General features: G+C 52.6%; 1 protein-coding gene across 3 annotated transcripts in view; it reads right to left on the bottom strand.

Annotated features, from left to right (window-relative positions):
- MOB3C (MOB kinase activator 3C) overlaps positions 1-21193 on the bottom strand; it is a 49121-nt gene that overhangs the window by 22087 nt on the left and 5841 nt on the right. For all 3 annotated transcript variants that reach the window (XM_029911597.1, XM_024194321.1, XM_024194323.1), the window contains exon 2: positions 11879-12387. In XM_029911597.1, the coding sequence (XP_029767457.1) occupies positions 11879-12296 (418 nt within the window). In that variant the 5' untranslated portion in view covers positions 12297-12387. The remainder of the gene's footprint in view (positions 1-11878; positions 12388-21193) is intronic.

Here is a 21193-nt window from a genome sequence, read left to right as displayed (position 1 = left end):
TTTTTTGCCGCTTGGGGCGGCAGAAAACCTGGAGCCGGCCCTGGGTTTGGCACCTTAATTTTAACTTTACTGGGACGTTTTACTTGAAACCAACCTAGGGTTGTGCTTTAAACGCTCAAGGAGATATGTTTTCCACACACTGCACTGATTGCTTCAAAACATGGAAACCATGTGGGACAATGTGGGGAAAGACGTTAAAATGAGAGAAATCCAAAAGTAGACACAATTATGGAAACAGAATTCTACGCATCTTCCCTGCCAGGATTCTGCCTATGTACCACTAGTGCCAGCTAATTGCATTCAAATTGTGGAAAGGAATAATTCAAGTCAACAGTATTAACACAATGAATTAATTATTATTATTATTAAAACCCGTTTTGGCAGCTTATTGTTAACAGAACGGCCCCTTCCTCTTTAAGTCTTTTTTTCTTTTTAAACACCACTTAAAATTAATGGCAGGACAGCAGCTGCAAACTATACATGGTGTTAATTTTGGAAGGAGATGGGACAAGACAAAAAAACCAACAACCTCCTTGTTTTCTCAGCTGGCTGGTTTTACAATCGCATCACACTGCGTCCAAAAGTTTTTTTTCCCCTTTATTATTGGGAAAGTATCCGATAGTTTTGTTTTGTTAATTGTGTTCTTTGGGAAAGGGCATGGAAGGCCCAGATTGTGTTTAGAAAGAAAGCACTTCACATAGATGCTTAGCTATGAACAAAGCTTGTTAATTTCACCGACAGAATTTAAAAGGGTGCTCAGGGCTCTTTTACAATCTTTAGGCTTGATCTACGCAGGTTTTGTACTGGCGTCACTAGGTCGGTTAAGGGTCTGATTTTCTATGGCTATAGTTGTATCAGTACAACCCCTAGTCTGGCCGTAGTTAGACCAATGTAAAGGTCCTTCTACCAGTATAATTTATTCCTCTTCCCATAAAGGGACAAGTCATTCCAGCGTGAGGATCTTTATACTGGTATAATCGCCTCCACATTAGGGTAGTTGTACAGCTTTAACAATATTGGCATAGTACATCAGTACAAGGTGAGTGTGTAGCCAAGTCTTGAGCCTTTGAGCTGATCTTCCATTGTTGACTGATACCACCACTGTCCTTAGTAATCCTATACCCAAGCTTCTACATAACGTAATTCCGTGAGGCCTACAAACCTCAACAAGGGTTAGGCAGCAGCTGGCATGCGGATACCCCAGCCCATACGGTCTCATTGTTCCTGTCTGTCTGCATCCATCTGTTGCCTCTTGTCTTACTCTTGGATTATAAACTCTTGGGGATGGGGGGGGGGTTGTCTTTTTGTTCAGTTTGTACAGGCCCTAGCACAATTGGATCCTGGTCCATGAACTGTGCTCATAGGTGCTGCCACAATGCAAATTATAATAATTCCTGTGTGTGCATGTCTCATAGCACTGTGTGACAGCAGCCATCTCTGGGAAAGGAAGCCATCCCATGAGCGGGCACAGCAGATCAGCCAGGCCTCAGTCTAGCAACGCCCCAGCCTTGCTCAGCATTCCCCTCAAGCCCACAGAAAAGCTCCTCCGCTGGGATAAGATAAGAGCTGAGCAGGGGGCGGTAAAGTCCTTCCCGGCTACCAGATGCGCAAGGCCTCCTCGCTGCAGATAACAGAAGGGTCACATGCTCTGATCACCACCCCTCAGCAGCCTCGCTCCTTTGACATTGCTGCTGAGGGGCAAACCCTGCCTGTGCTTCTGCAGCCCCTGAGGGTACCCCGGCAGCAGGAAGGGTGTGGGGCCCCTGCCCTAGTGGATCTCAGCTCCGGCGGGTGCTCCCCACCCACCAACAAGCAGGGGGCAAAGCCAGGGGACCCACTGCTATGTGGATTTTCCTCTCTGCCCCTCACCAAGTGGCCAGTGGAGGTAGCGTCTGTGGAGCTGCTCCTGTCTTGGTGGGGGGGAGGGGGAGAGGCTATTTCCCTGATTCATTCTACACATTTGCCCCACCCGATCACTATAGCCCCTGGAGGCTGGGCTGTCCCGGTGTTCTCTCCCGCCCCCCCCCCCCCCGGCCCCCCCCCCCCGGGGCGGCCCATCCGGGTGCCGCCCCCCCCCCCCCCCGCGGCCCCCCCCCCCCCCCGCTTCCCCCAGCATGGTGGCACCAACCATCCTGTATTCTCTTTAGGTGGAAGCGCTGGCCCAGGGCACAGCTGCTGGTCAACCCACGGCAAGGTGCCCCCTTATCCCCCTCGTCAAGCCTGGCCCGAAGGGAGCTGCCCCTTGGCGCTCAGAGGGCTGGGCTGTAACGGTACCATCCCGTCCCGAGCACGGGCCGGCGCTGCAGAGCAGAGAAGGAGTTGGGAGCCCAGGTCACAATTCCTCCCCTACTCCCCCTTGCTCTGGAGAGGGAGTAAGTTACTTCCTCCCTTTAGTAGCTCATCCCCCTGCCATGCACCCCACCAGTTAAACTGGCCAGGGACTAAGGACGAGTGGTGGAGCTCGGGCCCGTCACAATCCGTGCCCCCCACACCCCCACACACAGCAGTCACTCACTGGGAGCTGTATCAGATACATAACTCCTGCTCTCCCCTCTCCAAGCTGGAGTCTCCCTCTCAGCAGGGCCGAGCTGGGGCGGGGAAGGGGAACCTTAGTTCCCTGCCTGGCCGCAGCAGGGCTGTGACAGTCTAACCCAATGTAACTGCACCCGCAAATCCAGGGCCAGATTCGGCTGCACTCACTGACGCCGAACAGAGCCTTTCCTCCATCTGATTTCCCCGAGGCAGGAGGAACAACTTTCCACCCCCAGCTGCACACAGTGCGTTGCTTTGTGGAGTAGCCAATCTCTCTCCTTGCCTGTCAATACAGCTGGCGGACTAGCCCTGCTGAACTGTGCCCTGCCTCTGCGTTTGAGAGTTTTGGATGACTCGGACGGCCGAGGAGAACCGCAAACAACATTTCTGAGAAAAGGTTGGTTTGTCAGCGGTCAGTCAGCCCTTGCCAGAGAGCAGAAGAGATTACTTGCCCGTGGGGAGTTCTATTGCACATGGTAATATCTAGGGCTGGGGCAAGGAAGTTTCGCGCCCTAGGCGAAACTTCCACCTTGTGTCGCCCCCAGCCCTGCGGCAGCTCCCCCCCCCCCCCGCGGAGCCGCGCCCCAGCTCCCCACCCCAGCTCACCTCTGCTCCGCCTCCTCCCCGAGCACGCCACCCCCACTCTAATTCTTCTCCCCTCCCAGGCTTGCGGCGCCAAACAGCTGACTGGCGCTGCAAGCCTGGGAGGCGGGAGAAGTGGAGCGGCCGCTGCGCTGGGAGAGGGAGTCTGAGCCGCACGTGTCAGCGCGCCGCCGGCAGCCCAGCCCAGCAACGCTGTACAAAAAAAAATTGGGGGCACCGCTTTTTGGCGCCCCCAAATCTTGGTGCCCTAGGCAACCGCCTAGTTTGCCTTAATGGTAGCACCAGCCCTGGCAGTATCTCGCGAGGAGGGGAAGCATGTGGGACCAATATGAGAGAGAATGAGACACCAGCACCCACCTCCTCTAGTCAGTATCAGACTCAGGTCAGAGCGTTGCCTGAGCGAGTTCAATACATAAGGACGGGGCCCCAGGGCAATAACACTGCCACGGGAATCATACGATATGTCAACTCTTCGTGGGACTCCACTGTTCGGCTGCCCTGGGGCTGGGTCCAAAGAGGAATTTCTGGAGCGGGGCTTAATTCTCTGGAGCCAGCGATTCACGGGATGAGTTTTGCCCTTCTGTCTGCATGTGATTTACCCTCAAACAGACGTGGCTCTACTCCTTCGTTGTCCTGAACCGCAGGAACATTTTATACTCCGGGGGCTGTTTGCAAACTAGTCACTCTGTGTGTTAAGAAGCAAGAAGAAGAAAGGGAGAGGGAGGAAAGGCAAATGAGGGGGGAGTGCACCCAGCTCTGGGAAGGTGAGTGGCGAATGGGGGACCCTGGTATTGGGGAATGGTGGGGAACCCTTCGTATGCAGAGAGGGAGGAAGGTAGGCCCAAACAGCCCTTCTCAATGGAGGGAAGAGGGTAATAAGGGTTCACGCAGCGCCCCTGCTGGGAAAGGGAATGGACAGCATGGGTGTGAACACAGCCGCTGGTATGGGGGGTGGGGGAGAATGAGGGACCTTGGTATGCAAAGAGGGGGTACACAGAACCCCTGGCCGAGGGAAGATGGGGGGAATTGCAAGGAGGCCCTGAAATAGAGGGGGTGGCCACAGGGAGCAGAAATGGAGGGATGTAAAAAGCCCCGGGCTGTGCGAGGAGCTCAGCCGACACAAACGACAAAGGACGCAACCCCTAGTTACTATAACCAGGAGACGGCGAAGAGGTGACTTGATCACAGTCTACAAGAACCTCCCCAGGGAACAGGCCGCCGATAATAGGCAGCTCATTAACGCAGCAGGGAAAAATCCTGTAACCAGACCCACTGGTGGAGAGTTGATGCTAGACGAATTCAGACTAGGAGTCAGGTGCAAATATTTAAGCGTGAGGGAAATTAACCATTGTAACAGCTCTCGTAGGGCTGTGGTGGGTTCTCCCTCACTTGAATTCTTTAAATCAAAACTGGATTTCTTTCTGGACGCTCTGCTATAGCTCTGTCAGGCCCGAGGGGTCTCAACTCCCAACATGGACCCAGATTTCACCGCACTGCAATCCTCCATTGGCGGCTCAGTCAGCAGCTGGGACTGGGGCCGGGGCCCATGAAGCACAACCAGGGCACAAGCCCCACCCCTCTGCTCTGATTGGGCAAGCTCCTGATTGGGCTGCAGCCCCTATTTAAGCCAGAGGATGAACTAGGTAGTTGTCTGTACAATTGGGCTTCACTTTGCCATGGATCACTGGTCTGGTGTTTGCCTGGTCCTGCCTTCTGATCCTGACCTCCTGGTGTCTGGAGTCTTGGTAACTGACTCATGATCCCTGCCCTCTGGCTTGTCTTTCAGATCTGATCTCCTGGTGTTCCAACCAGGCCTGATTTCTGGTAGTTGGCTCCTGGACCCTCGGCCCGCTCCTAATGCTAACCCTAAAGCCAATCCCCTGGCCCTGATATGCTCCAACAGAAGTGATGGGCTCGATGCAGACGTTTTTGCAGATTTTATGGCCTGTGTGATAGAGGAGGTCAGGCTAGATGATAATTGTCCCTCCTGGCTTTAACATCTCTGAATTCTGCAGATTCCCCCCGCCCCATTTTTTGACAAGCTGTAGTCTCAGCCTTCCCTCCACACCACCTTGATCCATTCCCAGTGTATCCCTCAGCCCTACAAGGTCTGGTTCTTTGTAGAACACATCAAGCACCTTCTTTTGTTTATGCGCTTTCATTCCCTCGACTGGCTCCACGGCCCCGGCCTTGTCGCGCTCACCCAAACTCGTTCTATTGTTGAGTTCATAAAAAGGAAGCGCCCTCATCAGAAACAAATACACTTGGCATTTCCCTTTCGCCCAGGCAGCTCCATCTTCTGAAATGCCAAAGCTACAAAGTAATTAACCTCAGCTTGTCAGAGTAATTAACTGGGGAAGTGTTGACAATGGCGTGTGACTGTGGAAGGCTCCAGCCTTTCAGCGTGTCTACTCTGCAATTAGACACCTGCGACTGGCCCGTGCCAGCTGACTCAGGCTTGAGCTAAGGGGCTGTTTAAGTGCAGTGTAGACCCACCTCGCAGGGCTCAATGGATACAGACCCATATTCTCTTACTCTCAACCAGAAAGAACGTCCACAAACCGCCACAGCCAGTTCCACCTCTCTGTTTGTGAGACTCCGGAGCGGGGTTCTGAACGCGAGAACATTCTGCCTGTTCCCGGAGGTCTGTCAATAACTCTCTGAACCCCAGCGGGTTTCTGCAGAACGCCATGTGCTTCTATGGCACTGATTAGGACACAGTGGTGCGGGTGGAAAATAGCTGGCAACTGGACCACTGAAAAAACCCAGGAAGGGCCCAGTACAGAGTGGTTCTGGGATGACTGGCACGGGGAAAGCTTTTGGGAAGCAAAAAAATAAGTGGTCATAGAAGCTGGTTGAGAAAACCCGAATGAAACAGGATATCGTCAGAATTGGCCAATTCATGTAGATCAAACTGTTTTGCAGAGATAATTTGACGAAGCTGTGGCGGAACGTAGACAGGGCTGCTACCGAGCCCCGTCTGCCAGGCAGCTCCTCGGTAGCCCGCCTGGCAGACTGACGGAGCTGAGACCACAGGAGCCTGGCTGCTCAGGTTCATTGCTCCCCCTACGTTTCCAGCATCTGTGGCTGCAGGTGGGCTGCCCCGGGGTTAGGGACCCCAGGGCTTTGCCTTTCCACTGAGAATTTTGGTTTTGTTCATCAAAAACGTCAAATTTTGAAACTACCAACATCGCCCACAAAACTAAATGACCAGCTTTAACCTGCCTGGCAACAGACCCCCTCTGGCCCACAGTGGGTGAATGCTTCGAGCAGCCACTAGCCTAATGCTGCTGCTGGGCTTAAGAAGACGCCTGTTGGCATGGGCGGCGGGCATCAAAGGCCAGAGCAGGCTAAGCCTCCTCTAACCCAGGCCACGGCCCTACCCATGCTCCGCCCTGAGGCCCTGCCCTCGCTCCCCCCTCCCTGCCCCAGAGCGGTGGGGGCTCAGCTCTAGCCAGGGGCCTGAAGCTCAGCTGGCGGCCAGGGGTGGCTTGGGTGGGCCAGTGGCCCGGGGCTCAGGCAGCTGCTCCAGCCCGCCAGCGGCTTGGGGGTCGTGCTGCTGCTCAGGCCAGCTGATGGCCTCGCTGGCAGTAGGGTTGCCAACCCTCCTGGTTTCTCTGGGAGTCTCCCGGAATCAGGCCCTATCTCCCAGAGGCTACTGCAGCCAAACCAGATTTTACGCCGCTAACACCGGCGGTGCAGCAGGGCTAAGGCAGGCTCCCTGCCTGCCCTGGCCCTGGCCCTGTGCCACTCGTGGGACATCCCTGCGGCGGAGGGCGGAGGGTCTATGCACACTGCCCGCGCCCCAAGTGCCGACTCCGCAGTTCCCATTGGCCGGGAACTGCGGCCAATGGGAGCTGCAGGGGCAGCGCCTGCAGGCAGGGGCAGCGCGCGGAGCCCTGTGGCCCCCCTCCCAGGGGCCTCAGGGACATGCTGGCTGCTTCCGGGAGCAGTGCGCGGAGCCCCCTGGCCCCACTAACCTCGGCTGGCTCCTCGGTCAGCGGCACAGTGGAGCTAAGGCCGGCTCCGCCCCCACAGCTCCCATTGGCTGCAGTTCCCAGCCAATGGGAGCTGCGGAGTCAGCATTTGGGGAGCGCACGGGGCAGGGATGTCCTGGCCACTTCCGGGAGCAGTGCGGGGTCAGGGCAGGCAGGGAGCCTGCCTTAGCCCCACTGCGCCGCTGACCCGGAGTCACCCAAGGTAAGCCCTGCCTGGCTGGCCCCTGCACCCCTCACCTCCTCCCACACCCTAACTCCCTCCCAGAGCTTGCACCCCACACTCCCTCCCGCACCCCAACTCCCTGCCCGAGCCTGGTGAAAGTGAGTGAGGGTGGGAGAGAAGGAGTGATGGAGGGAGGGGGGAAATAGAGTGAGTGGGGCGGGGCCTCGGGGAAGGGGCGGGGCAAGGGTGTTTGGTTTGTGTGATTAGACAGTTGGCAACCCTAGCTGGCGGCCCGGGGGTTGGGCCAGCCAGTGCTCGGGGCCGTTCGGCTGGGACTCGTCCTGGGCCACAGTGGGGGGTTGGGGGTGGAGCCTCGGGTGGAAGAAGCGAAGCCAGGTGACTAGCCTCCCTGAGGAGGTTTCATGCTTCACCCAGGCCTGCTGGTTCCTCCAGCCAATCAGGCGGTCTGGCCAAGTCAGATGATTGAGCTGCAAGCCAACTAAGGCTTCAGCTACCAGTCCTACATCGTTCACTAGGGAGGTGGAGGTAGCCGGTCCCAGGCTCAGCTGCAAGCCCTAATGCCTGACAATTTCAGAGGTGAACTGTAAACCCCGGCTTTTGGAAGGCCTGACCTCACCCGATGCAAGCTCACACAGGGTGGCATTACAGCTTTGGCTAACAGCAGCTTTGCCATGTGGCGAGGGTCTGTATCCAGTGATGCCAGTGGCTGCTTGCCAGGAGCCCTCCCATTTCTCCTGCAGGAACCTTGGCAGAGGCGTTTTCGGTCATGGTACTTCACTTCCAGCCCATGGGAACATAGTCTCGGTCCACATCCTTCATGCCAGCGTGGGCTCAGGCATGCCAAGGTCTTGCTTTGCCTGTTGGGTTTGGGTTCACTTTGGGTTCCCTCCCCTTGGGGAGATATTTATGGGATGAGGCTGGGAAGGATGGTTTCTTCGGCAGGCTTTGGCCAAAGCACTCGCACCTAACAGCTTTGATTTGATCTTTTTGCTCCAAGACCATTTCCATTCTTCGCTTTGGCTGTTTCCACTTCTAATTTCAAGATATCAGATCTACAGCTTCTAAACCCAGAGGCCGCATGCCTGCAGGAAAGGACAGGCTCTGCGAGCAAGGAGATGTTGAAGAGGGTGCTCGTTATAGATTGATGCCCATCAGGATCAATGACACTCTAATACTGCCACTAAGTGGGAGCAAAAATTAGATTTCTTCCTTAATTCAGGCTCCCATAATGACAGGTTAGTGATCAGCAAGTTCAAGCCCCAAATTCTGAATCAAAGATCTTGCAATGACCTGATTGGGGTGTGCCTTTCTCTGGATGGAATCAGAACTGCACACGTCAGAGACCCTATACTGCTAATGGAGATTCTCCTTTCACTCAGGGGGCTGTACTGGGCGAGCAGGAGCCCCTCAGTTCTCTCTCTGCTACCCTCACTTTATCCCCTTGGCAACAGTAGCATTGTGCAAGAGCCAGAGAGCTCAGCAATCCCAAACAGCAGTCGAGAGGTTCAAGCTGCGAGGGCTTTTATCCCCTCACTCAGGGCAGGAGCAGCTGCCTCCAGAACATCCAAACAACAACTAGGGACATCTAGATGAGCATTTTTAACTCCAGGGAGAGATCAGCTGTTCCCTCTGACACAGAACTCTCTCTATTGAAAGTGTCGATCAACCCCAGGTTAGGCCAAATCACATGTAGCTAGCTCAGTTGTGTGTGAATATGAGGCGGTGCCGTGATTCAACAATGAATGCAAGCTAGTCCTCCAGTGCTATCCCACAATCCTCCAGAATCCTCTCAAAAAGGTAGCCCATCTTATCCTCTGCCTAGCCTCTTCAGCCAAACAGTGATCCTGGCTGGGAGCCACCTGCCAGTTAATATTGTCCTGCACCATCACTTCACTGAATCATAGAATATCAGGGTTGGAAGGGACCTCAGGAGGTCATCTAGTCCAACCCCCTGCTCAAAGCAGGACCAATTCCCGATGAAATCATCCCAGCCAGGGCTTTGTCAAGCCTCACCTTAAAAACCTCTAAGGAAGAAGATTCCACCACCTCCCTAAGTAACCCATTCCAGTGCTTCACCACCCTCCTAGTGAAATAGTGTTTCCTAATATCCAACCTAGACCTTTCCCACTGCAACTTGAGACCATTACTCCTTGTTCTGTCATCTGCTACCACTGAGAACAGTCTAGATCCATCCTCTTTAGAACCCCCTTTCAGGTAGTTGAAAGCAGCTATCAAATCCCCCCTCATTCTTCTCTTCTGCCGACTAAACAACTCCAGTTCCCTCAGCCTCTCCTCATAAGTCATGTGCTCCAGCCCCCTAATCATTTTTGTTGCCCTCTGCTGGACTCTCTCCAATTTTTCCACATCCTTCTTGTAGTGTCAGTTTCAGTTTGAGCCTTTCCTTCCATAACCCTCCAGGTGGCAAACAAGTTCCCCCAGCATGCCCCGTGACATTGCACCCAGCATGCCAGAGTTTGCAGCAGTGCTGGGACTCATCGGATGCCTGCTCAGAAACCAAAGTGCCCAACACAATGGAGTGCAAGGCCAGCTGAGAGGCACAGCCACTGTCCACCCATATGCATGGAGTCTGGATGCACCGCCTTGCATTAGCGTGCATTGCGTTAAGTTACCGAGACAGGCCCCATCAATTTAAGCGTCTGCCAGTCGTGCCCCTAAAGTGTGGAACAGTCTCCCAAGGGAAGAAATGGAAGCCCCATCAGTTAAGTCATCAGGAACTGGACTGGAGAATATGAGGACGTCACTGGAGCCGTGCCACTCGACACCAGTTGAGGATTTCGCTCAATAATCCTGCACTGGTCTTTTCCATCCCAGATTCCTACGGCTTTCCCACCAAGGTAACTAAAATAGGAATCCTCAACTGCAGTGACTGGATTCAGATTCACAAGCCCATGCTCCTCTGGAAAGCAGTAATCGCGAGGAAGACGTGCCAAGGGCTGTGTTTCACTGGAAGGATGATCACTATGTCTTAAGATTCTTAAAGCTTCCCTTTGGAGGAGGAGGAAAAATTAAAAAAACACAAACACACAAGCGTTGCTCACTTCATCGGAAAAGGAACCGCTTCCAAGAGCGCCATGTGGGCTTGGCAGCTGGGTTCAATACAACTGAACCACGGAGAGGACCGACTGCTATCTAGGGGGAAGTTTATTTATGGAATCCGGGTGCTCCATGAAGACACTTGAAACAGCAAGAGCCATATGTATGGAAACAGGATTGCTGGTATGTGTCCATCAGACTGAATAATGAATCACCGATACCGATCAGCGAACCCAGTAAACTCCAATCCCTGATCTCCCCAAAGAAGGCAGATGAACCTGATTAGCATGTGTGATGTTTTCACCATAGTTACCCACAGGGGTAACGAGGATTAAATCTGCAGGATGGGCAATAAAGAGGGTTAGTTCACAAACTTTTTCCCTCTGGAAACCGGGTTAGGTTATAAGAACAACTGTTTGTGGTGGGCCACCTCCTATTCTCCTGGTGGAGATTTGTCCTCATTGAAAAAGCCACATGTCCTTGTAGGCCACAAGTAGCCTAGGAGTGGAATAGCAAGGCATATCATAGGTTGGGGTGGAGTGCATTGCCACAGCTATGTACAGGAAGCTTGAGTAGCACCACTCCACATGCCCTGCCTGGCTCTAATGAGTGCTAGGAGTCCCCCACGTCCACAAAACACCAAATGTACGGGGAAAGGATTCAACACACTGAGTTCATAGTGTCACTTCATTAAGCTGATTGCAGGATAGAGCTGGCATAGTTTCCTTTGCCTTTCCAATGAATGTGAAAAAGAAGATGCAAAACTTCTTTAACAGAGAAAGTAATTATCTATGGAAACATGTTACTGGTGATGTGCTGGATTCTCCATCCCTTGGAGTCTTTACATCATGACAGGACAATTAGCTAAAAGATATGCTGTGATTCAAGACTGAACTTGATACGTTTATGGAGGGGATGGTATGATGAGGTTGCCTACAAGGGCATATAGCCGATCTGTGACTGCTAGCAGCCGATATCTCCAATGGCCGATGATGGGACACTAGAGGGGGAGAATTCTTTCCCAATTATCTCACTGGTGGGTCTTGCCCACATGCTCAGGGTCTAACTGATTGCCAAATTTGGGACCAGGAAGGAATTTTCTTCCCAGGTCTGATTGGCAGAGACTCGGGGCAGCGGGGGTGGGGAGGTTCGCCTTTCTCTGCAGCATGGGGCATGGGTCACTTTCAGGTTTAAACTAGTGTCAATGGTGGATTCTCAGTAGCTTGAAGTCTTTAAATCATGATTTGAGGAGTTCCGTAGCTCAGCCAGAGCTTAGGGGTCTATTACAGGAGTGGGCGGGTGAGGTACTGTGGCCTGCGATGTGCAGGAGGTCAGACTAGATGATCATGATGGTCCCTTCTGGCCTTAAAGTCTATGAGTAACCACAAGCCATCAGGGCTGGATGTGGGAACCCCTGGGTGAAGTTCTAGGGCCTGTGTTATGCAGGAGGCCAGACGAGATGATCACAATAGTTGTTATCTGAATGTAAGAACTACAGCCAACTTACCGATCCTGGTAGGAAATATGTCTTCATTGTTAATGAGCATCTCGATCCATTCCATCAGCATACACATGTACTGGGGTGCCGATAGCTTGGTCGGCCTCTTGTACTTGTGATCATCCTGCCACCTGTATTCGTATTTGAGCCCACCGGACATGATGGGGCAGCTCTTCTCGGTGCAGAACTCCGACATCGTCCCATAGATAAGGTTTATCCTGTTGAAGAAGTCAACCACGTGCACCGCTATCCAGTCATTGATATTCTCCCCAGGTGGCAACTGGACCACAGTCTTCAGATCCAGCCCAGATTTGAGAGAGGCCTGGGCTTTCTTGTACAGCTCAAACCGCTGGGTGCCGGGCTCGAATTTCTTACGGGGGCGAAAGGTTTTGTCTTTGTTGAAAACTTGGCTGAGGCACAAAGCCATTCTGGGCTGGGGCAGCCAGGTTTAAAGGGGCAGCGGCGTGTCCCAAGGCAGATTCCTAGCCTGGGAGCTTCAGGGTGGACATCGTGGGTTTCTGAAAGGAAAATAGAGAAATAGTGAACCCGTTATTTATGAAGCAAACTGTAACTGGCTCTCCCTTACTGAAGCTGCTCATGACGAATTGGTGGCACATTCAAGAGACTAGATGGTCTTGTAACTAAGGTACTAGAGGTCAACTGAGGGAATCTGGGTTCGGTTCCTGGCTCTACCTAGACTCCTTGTGTGACCAGGACCTCAGTTTCTCTATCTGCAAAACGGAGATAAAGGAAGGATTATTGTCTTGTCTATTTAGATGGTGAGGTCTTGGAGGCAGGGATGTATTTATAGCACCTAGGGCAACGGGGGACCCTGAGGCATCTCGGTGCTGCCATCATGCAATAAATGTTTTGCTGGTGCTACCACGGCTGGCCTGGTGGGAAGCCTTGCGTGTGAAAGATGCGGGCACCTTATGTTGAAAGCCTCTTCATAAATCAATATCCCTTGAGTAACAGCATGATCTTTACAGGGAAAGGCTCTGCTCACACCGGTATCTCAAGGGCGGCTGCTCTAAAGCAAAATAAAACGCAGTATCAGATGCGTTCAAGGCAGCTTTCCTCCCTCCCCCCCGTCCAAGCATCGCTCAAATGGCTGCGTGTGGATTTCCTTTTTGGTCACACGGGAAGTTCCCCCCCAAGAGTTTCCCAGCTCATAAAAGCACTCCCTGTGACCTGCCCCTGCGGCCAGCCTGGTAATTCCCCCAGGGCTCTGAAGCGAGTACGGCTAGCTGGCCAGGCACGCCGCTCCATTATTTAGCGGAAATGGAGTTTGTCTTCTGTTTCTTTAAAGCCCCTTAGGCCCAAATCCCATGTACAATTGTGTCCTGAGGGAAGTACCGTTGGAGTGTAACCATGTGATATAAAAGGAGAGACTCCCCTACCCACAGAGCCGAAATACAATGCAAACTAGTCACACGCAGTCTACCTCCTCCTGCCACGTTGCTGGATTGCATCGGCCGCCATCTGCACCTTGCTTTAAAATAACAAAACCGTGTCAGGTCAGACACTAGCTTTGGCAGCTAGTTCTGTACCTTTGCATCAGTAGAAGCAGGGTACTCCCGGATGGGATGGCCAGGGGGTTAGCTGGAGGTCACCCTGAACACTACCGTGAATTGTCATTCAATCAACTGCTAATTATGCCCCTAGTTGCCTTCCTGAATTTACTACCATGGAAGCAGAGGGTCTGTGTTTCTCCTGGACTCAGACTATGAACTGAAATCTGTGCGTCGTTTTCAAAGAGCCAAAGGGCTCGCCAAACATCACCGAGCAGCTAAAATACATTTGGCATCGACCTACAGTTCCCAGCGTTAGTACTATTAAGCACATGAGATCAGAGCTCCATTGTGCTAGGCGCTGCACGTCCACCAAGTGAGAGACAGTCCTTACCCTGAAAATCTTGCCAACTACTTTGATAAGTCACAGCAAGGGTGGGAGAGGAACAAGGGGCACAGAAAGGGGAAGGAACTTGCCCAAGGTCTCAAGCAGAAGGTACGAGAGCCCAGGCCACTTGAGCTCCAATCCAGTACCCGGTTCACCTGTCACAATAATAACGGTCACAGATATACACACGGGTCCTTCCATCCCAAAGGATCCTAGAAGGTGCTTTGCAGACTCAATTACAACGTATACTGGAATCACTTCAGCCACTAGAGAAGAGCAAATGCCTCTTGGGTGGAACGCCGCAGGTACTTAAGAGCACACTGCAGCAAGAGACAGAGAGTATGGCTAGAAGTCAGTAGAGTTGCGGGGGATGGGGGGGGGGGGATTTCCCCTGAGGGCAAGTTATCCAGACATCAGAGTATTAAATGTTGTCTCCAGTTGTTCCTGAGGGACAATAGCTGGTTGTTGTTGATGCTCATCTTTTCATTTCGGATGCCCTGTGCCTCCCTGTCTGGACAGCTGCCTGGTGTCGCATGAAAACAAGGGTGAAATTCACCCCGTGCAGACGGCAGCACAAGATTCTCTGTTCCCATTGGGACACAGGGATTGTCTTGCCCCTCTGGCCAGGGGTGGCTTTTGCTCCACATGAAACGCTGCTCTCAGCCCAGCAGGGCGTCTTCCACTGACGCCAGTGAGAACTGCGCCTGTGGGCCAAGAGCGCTGGAACAAGGGGGACCAGGAGCCATAGCGCCATCACTTTTTACCAGCTGTAAAGGCAAGCAATGGGGGGAGGGGCGGAGATAAGCGAGCAGGGGGTGGGGTCTTGGGGGAAGTGGCAGTCCGAGGGCGGGGCTTCGGGGGGAAGGTGATGTGGGGCACGGGGCCACAGTTTGGGTGCTGGTGCCACCCCCCCCCCTTTTAGGGAGCTTCAGTCACTCCTGCTGTGGACTAAAGAGCAGAAGTTGCCCCTTAGCATGGGAAATGGGGTTCAAGCCCTCTGAGGCAGCATTCAGTGCTGCGGGGGAAGCGGGGGCATCTGGGCGTGGTAGCAGGCCCTCTTGTTGGCTACGGCTCCAAAACACTCCAGCAGCATCACGGCTTCCGGCCTAGCAGCACAGAATGGCCTGAGAGGGAGGCTGGTGGTTTGTAACCCAAAGCATCCACCCAGTTACTGAGCCTGGAACTAGTGCCGGATAAAGAATGAGCGTTATCTTGTACTTTCCTGCATGGCTGTCACATTTTCAAGGCGCACCCTGCTGATACCGATAAGCTTTCCATGACTGCAAGTTTTCTGGATATTTAGGTTACATCTACTTCTAAAATAGACCTCCTGGGCGCCCCCCGCCCCCAATCCAGCAAAGTGCTGAAGCAAGCACTTAACTGGACGCATGCAACTTACTGGACTCCTATTGACTTCAACAGAGCTAGTCACATGCTTAAAGTTAAGTAGGTCCTTCAATACTTTCACTAGATCAGTGCCATAAATATAATTGATACACACATAATAACATTCGGGCATTAGTAGTGACTCTGTAGTTAAGGTCGCATTGAGATTTGCACTTAAAATAGGACTAAAAGTCCCTCACGCTATATAACATGCATCCATATGTGGAGCTCAGTCACCATTGCATATCACCTTGGGCCAGAGCCTCAGCTTGGCTAAATTAGCATCTCTCCACTAAAGTCATATACTAAGAGTTTAAGGCCAGAAGGGATCATGAAGATCAGCTAGTCCAGCGGTTTTCCATCTTTTTTCATTTGCGGACTCCTGAAAAATGTCAAGTGGAGGTGCAGACCCCTTTGGAAATCTTAGGCATAGGCTGTGGACCACAGGTTGAAAACCACTGCTCTAGCCTGACTTCTTGTAGGACACAGCCCAGAAAATGTCACCCACGGACCTATTTTATCTGTCTTAGAGTTTTATCCTGTCGCACACGTCACCACGGCATTTGAGCATCTTCCATGTAAAATCAATAGCAACAACAAAGTCCCTAGTGGGCTTCCTGGAGCCTCTGGCACTTCTCCCAGGCCAAGTAAAGACTCTGCTTGTGGTAGGGTTTTTTCCCTGGGTGGAGTGAAGGGCTGGGATAACAGGGGTGTTCGACTTGGAGTGTCCCTTATGGTGGGAAGGCTTTCCTTCCTCAAGTCCATGAGTAGGTCTGTCTACACGTTGAGCTGGAGGGGTAAATTCCAGCTCGAGGAGTCATGCCCACGCTAGGTCTGATCGAGCTAGCGTGCTAAAAAAAACCCAGAAGTGTAGCTGCAGCAGTGCAAACAGCCTCATTGCCCGGAGTACGTCCTTGTGGTCTCAGATTGGCATGTACTTGGCGCCGCCAGCCCCTTCCACCACTCACCCCGCCAGCCCCTTCCACCACTCGCCCCGCCGTGGCTACACTCCTGTTTTCAGCACGAGTCTTGAAGCGCCAAATGGGGGGCTCGGCAAGAGAGTTTCGGAGCCTCTGCCGCAACGCATGGCACATAAAAAGTGAAAGGCTGTGATCCATAAGAACATAAGAATGGTCTGACCCAGTAGGTCCAAAGGTCCATCTAGCCCAGTATCCTGTCTTCCGACAGTGGCCTGTGCCAGGCGCCCCTGAAGGAATGAACAGAACAGGTAATCACCAGGTGATCCATCCCCTGTCGCCCATTCCCAGCTTCTGGCAATAGAATAGAATTAAATCCCTGTTCCTCCAATCATTAAGGTGTTATTTGTACATCTATATTTACATCTAATTTATTTATTTATTTTATTTATATTCTACGGCTCTTTCCAACTCATTTATACTCAATGGGAAATGACTCTCTCTCTTCTCCAATAACCAGCTCCGAGGACATATTTCATCATACAAACTTATTCCACTGTATCACTTTCTTGTTATCATACAAACTGATCTCTTCAATCATTAGGCAAATGGAGGTGGATTTCCTTTTTGGATATTTATTGTCTTACTAAAACCCAATTAAGATCAATGATGCTATTAAGCATCTGGGATGTGTTTTCTTACAGCGTCTCTGTGAAAGATATACGTGAACTGGTGCACTGGCACAAGCTGATTTCCTAGTGCTCAAGTCCTTTAGTTAATCCGCTACGAAGGCAGCGCTGTACATGCCCGGTCATTACGTTCCAGTCTACCCCGAATGCAGTCAGCACCTACAGGAGCTGTTTGCCGAGGTTTTGCTTAGTGACCCGCTGTCAGCACTGCTGCCAAGCTGCACAGGCCTTGTAAATCCTTACAGGAATTTGGAAGAAAACAGATCTTCAGAAAAAGTAGAAGCAGAACGTTTCCCTTCAAAGCAAAGTCAGACTGTAGAGCCACAAACCTACAAAGAAGCCAGGTCACTTCTCGATCTCCCTCAAGAGTGGCCGGTTTAGTGTCAGCACGAATCTTGGATGGGGAGGGTAAAGCAAAAGCTCAGAGCCCAGGGACCTGGGGGTGAAATCTTGGCCCCACTGAATTCAGGGGAGTTTTGCCCTCCACAGCAACGAGGCCAGGGATTGCAGCCTTGCAGTCTAATCGCCGCTCTGGTTTTTGTGGTTAAGGCACTGAAATGGGACTTTAATTCCTGGCTCTGACACAGACTCCTTGCATGACCTTGGGCAAGTCACTTTGCCCCGCTGTGCCTCAGTTTCCCCTGTTGCAGAATGGAGATGATGATCCTTTTCTACCTCACAGGGGCGTTAGGAGCGCTTGCAGTGGACGCTGCTATACAAGTACAAAGTATTATTCATAGCTCTCAGCGATGGTTTCACCCAAAGGCCTAGAAATCGATTGCATTGACTTCGACAGACTCTGAGGGAAGGAAACCTGCAGTTAAAAGTGCAGGACCAAATCTTTCCCCCCCCCCCCCCCACCTCCCATAGTAGCCTCTGATTTTGGGCACCCAACCTTATTTACAGAGAGCGAACACACACAGTGGGGCTGCTGATGTTCCAGCCATGCCCATGTGCTCAGGACTGCTCCATATAAACAGTAGGAAGATGGCCAAGTCTCGGGCCATTCTAGGAGGGCTCAGGGAGGAAGAGTCTGGCCTCTGAAATTATCAGTATATGCTGCAGCGGCTTCTTCTCAGCCAGCCGCCTCACACCATTAGACACACTGCCCCGATCTCGCCCACCTCTTCACTGAATGCATCCTGGAGTAACACAGTGGCCTAGAAGAGCACATTTTTGCTTTTAATTTTCACATTACAAAACCAACTCCTTCCCAAAGCATCAAATCCGCAGGGGGAAGAACAAGCAGCAGCTGCAGTCTCTTCCATTACAGCAGGCGCCTACAAACCCCACCAAAGATACAGCTGAAATAAATCCAAGCCTCTGGACGTCTAAACCACAGGCCTACGGGGAAGGGGACGTGGGGTCAGTCTCTTGCTTTCTATTCCCGATTTGCTGCTGCTTTTGGGGAAGTCACTCTGCCTGCTTTAGTTTAATTCTTCTCTAGCTGACCAGGGTGCTTTGTGAGGCACCACTGATCTGCGATCCTGGATAGGGGCACTCACCTCTTGAGCGCCTCCAAGTGGCAGGGTGCAGTACTGCCTTCCTTTTCTCACCCCTGGTGCCGCCTGCACCCTGCAGGGTGCCCTTCCGTGGCTTGGCGCTCCGGCCGAATCACGAAGTCTGAATGACCCTTCCAGGGTATTAAAGAGTCTAGTAAATAAACAGTCTATTTGCCCTCGCTGGGGTCTTCCGCTGCAGCTCTGGGCCCTTTAAATTTGGCCCTTTGTTCAGAGTCCCAAATAAGCCCCATCCCCTTTGTGGGGTTTACGCAGGCGACTGGTGGCAGAACCTGGCTCACTCACTGCTCTGGGTTCCAGTCCAGGGACCCTATGCACAGTAGCCACATACTGCCCTCTCCAATCTGTCACTGCTGCTTGGGCTTCTTCCAACCAGGCCCTTTATCTCCAGCCTTAGCTCAGGGCTGGTATCCCCAGGTTACTCTCTCTGCAATCCCTGTTTTGCAGGTTCAGCCAGCCATGAACTCTGTGTATTGTCAGGCCCCTGTGCCCAGAGAGAGACTCCCTCCTTCTCTCCTCCAGTCCTAGCCAGGGACTGCTCCACTAACCACCAGGCAGCTCCTTTTATCCGAGTCAGCAGGGCCCTGATTGGCTGTTGCCAGCCCCTCTAGCCCTGGAAGGACCAGGTCTCTGTGGTTTTCCAAAGTGACTGCTCCAGAGAGTCCTCTCTAGGCAAGCCTGGAGGACCCACCTTTGCTGCTCTTTTCTTCTCAGCTCACAGCTTCTTGGGGAATCATGTAGTAGGACCTCAGGGCTCCCAGCAGGGAACTGCAAAGGGCTAACACACTCCGTCACAGATCTGTAGACTGGCAGGTGAAAAGCACTATACAAGTATTATTTTCTTTATAAGAATTTGCTTAAATATTTCTCTGGGAGGCCCAGAACTCATCCCTGCTGAGCAACGTCAGCCCTGCCAATTGCACATGGGATCTCTGTGATGCCACCCAGGGGTTGAATCATGGAGCGAACGGGGAACTGATCAGAAACCCAAGCCTTTCGCTAAGTTGTCCTAGTGACCAGGAGACCCATTGCAAAACAAAGTTGCTGAATCACGAATCAGTTCTTTCTCAGCTGTTGTTTAATCACTGGTGATATTTCCGGGCATGCCAGGATGTGCGCTGGAGTAGATCAATAACCCTTCAACCTTTGGCCTAGTTACAGCCACCGGCAGAGCGGAACCAATGCAACCCATAGTGCGGACGGACAGAGCTGCTGTTTGTCCCAAATGACCTTTCCCTTGCTTGAAACCGCAGCTGGTTCCTACCGGTGCTAAATACAATGTAGCCAGTCCACATAGGGATTTGCCCCATCTAAGGTACTTATGTGGCCCTGTTACCATAGTATCGGAGCATCTCATGATCTGTAATGCATTTACCCTCGCCACACACCGGTGCAGTAAGGAAATGCATGATCCCCATTTTATGGATGGGGAAACCGAGGCACAGCATGTCTAAGTGAGTTGTCCAAGAAGTCTGTGGCCAAGCAGGAGACTGGCCCCTGCACAGTCCTGCCCCTCCGTACAGAAGAAGTGTCGTACTGCGTCAGACCATGGTCCATCTAGCCCAGTAGCCTGTCGCTGACAACAGCCTGTACCAGCGCTTCACGGGGAGTGGACAGAAAGGACAATTATGGAGCGATCCACTCGTGGCTTCTGGTACTCAGAGGGTTCGATCACCCCGAGCATTCCTTCCACTGGTGAGACCTTACCACAGCATTTGCTATTAGTTCCTTGCTGAGGGGTTGGGAGAAACCACCCATTTTTTGTTGAGTGGCTTAGCCAGGTTCCATGCTCCAATGGTTGTTTCATTTCACGGAAATCAGTCCGCTAGAGGCACCGAAAAGCCACAGAGCCCGTCAAATCAACCCTGAGAACCTAAACTTCAGGAGAACATCATCCTCCCTCCTGCAGAGACCGGGGACACTCGCACCCCCGGTTTTGGGCCCATTGCTAACTGGATTGCAGGGAATTTCGTGAATTAGAACTAGCACTGCAATAGCATCTAGAGGCCCCATTGTACCAGGCACCGTACAGACATATAGTAAGAGAGAGTGTCCCTGCCCCCAGAGAACTTACAATCTATATAGCCAACAGACAGGAGGGGAAACTGAGGCATGAGGCAGGGACGTGACTTGTCTGAGGTCACCCAGCAGGCCCATGGTAAAGCCAGGAATTGAACTGACTCCCAACCCAGTGCTTGAGCCAATCAGCCTGTCCTGTAGTCTCCCAGGCATTCATAGCACCAGCTCGGTCCAGTTTCCCAGCCCCTCAGCGAGCAGCGCCCTCGCCCCAGCGTCAGGATGGACGGAAGCAGATGTGGGATGCCGACAGGTGGCCGTCCCGGCCGGAGCCCCGGCTGCCTTTCCTGCTGCGCTGCCCCCATTGTGAGCGGGGCCCTTCCTGTCCCGGCAGCCGCATCTCACAATCGCCCGGGGAGGCAGGAAGTTGGAGAGCGACGGCTCCCTCCCGCTCCCCACAGTGCTCCATTCACCAGCCAAGGTCCCAGATGCCTTTGCCAGGGAGCTGCAGGAGAAAGGCCTCAGTAGTGTAGACGAAGGAAGGAAGGGGAAGCCCTGTTCCTGTATCTGCTGGGTCAGGCACGAATATAAGCTCCAGCATTGACTCGGCTGCACTGTGCTCATTCCTCTAGGCACATGGCCTTGTCTACACTGAGAGGAGGCACCAGTTTAGCTTAAACTGGTTTAATTCAATCAGGGAAAATCCAGATCGGTTTAAAACCGGTTTAATTGGTCTAGTTTGTGCCTGTAAATTTACCACCTAAGCCAATGCTCAAGCCACGGCTAAGCCAAAATAGGTGTCCACACGCAGAGCTGTAACTTACAGCCTGTCTTCCACTAGCAAGTTAAAGAGGGAGTTATACTGGGAGAAAAGTGGTTTACACTGGTATAGCCCTG

The sequence above is a fragment of the Terrapene carolina genome, unplaced genomic scaffold (assembly GCF_002925995.2).
Source record: "Terrapene carolina triunguis isolate 2854851 unplaced genomic scaffold, T_m_triunguis-2.0 Scaffold110, whole genome shotgun sequence".
NCBI lineage: Eukaryota > Metazoa > Chordata > Testudines > Emydidae > Terrapene > Terrapene triunguis.
The sequence above is the reverse complement of the archived record's forward strand: the minus strand, read 5'-3'. Positions and strand labels throughout refer to the sequence as shown.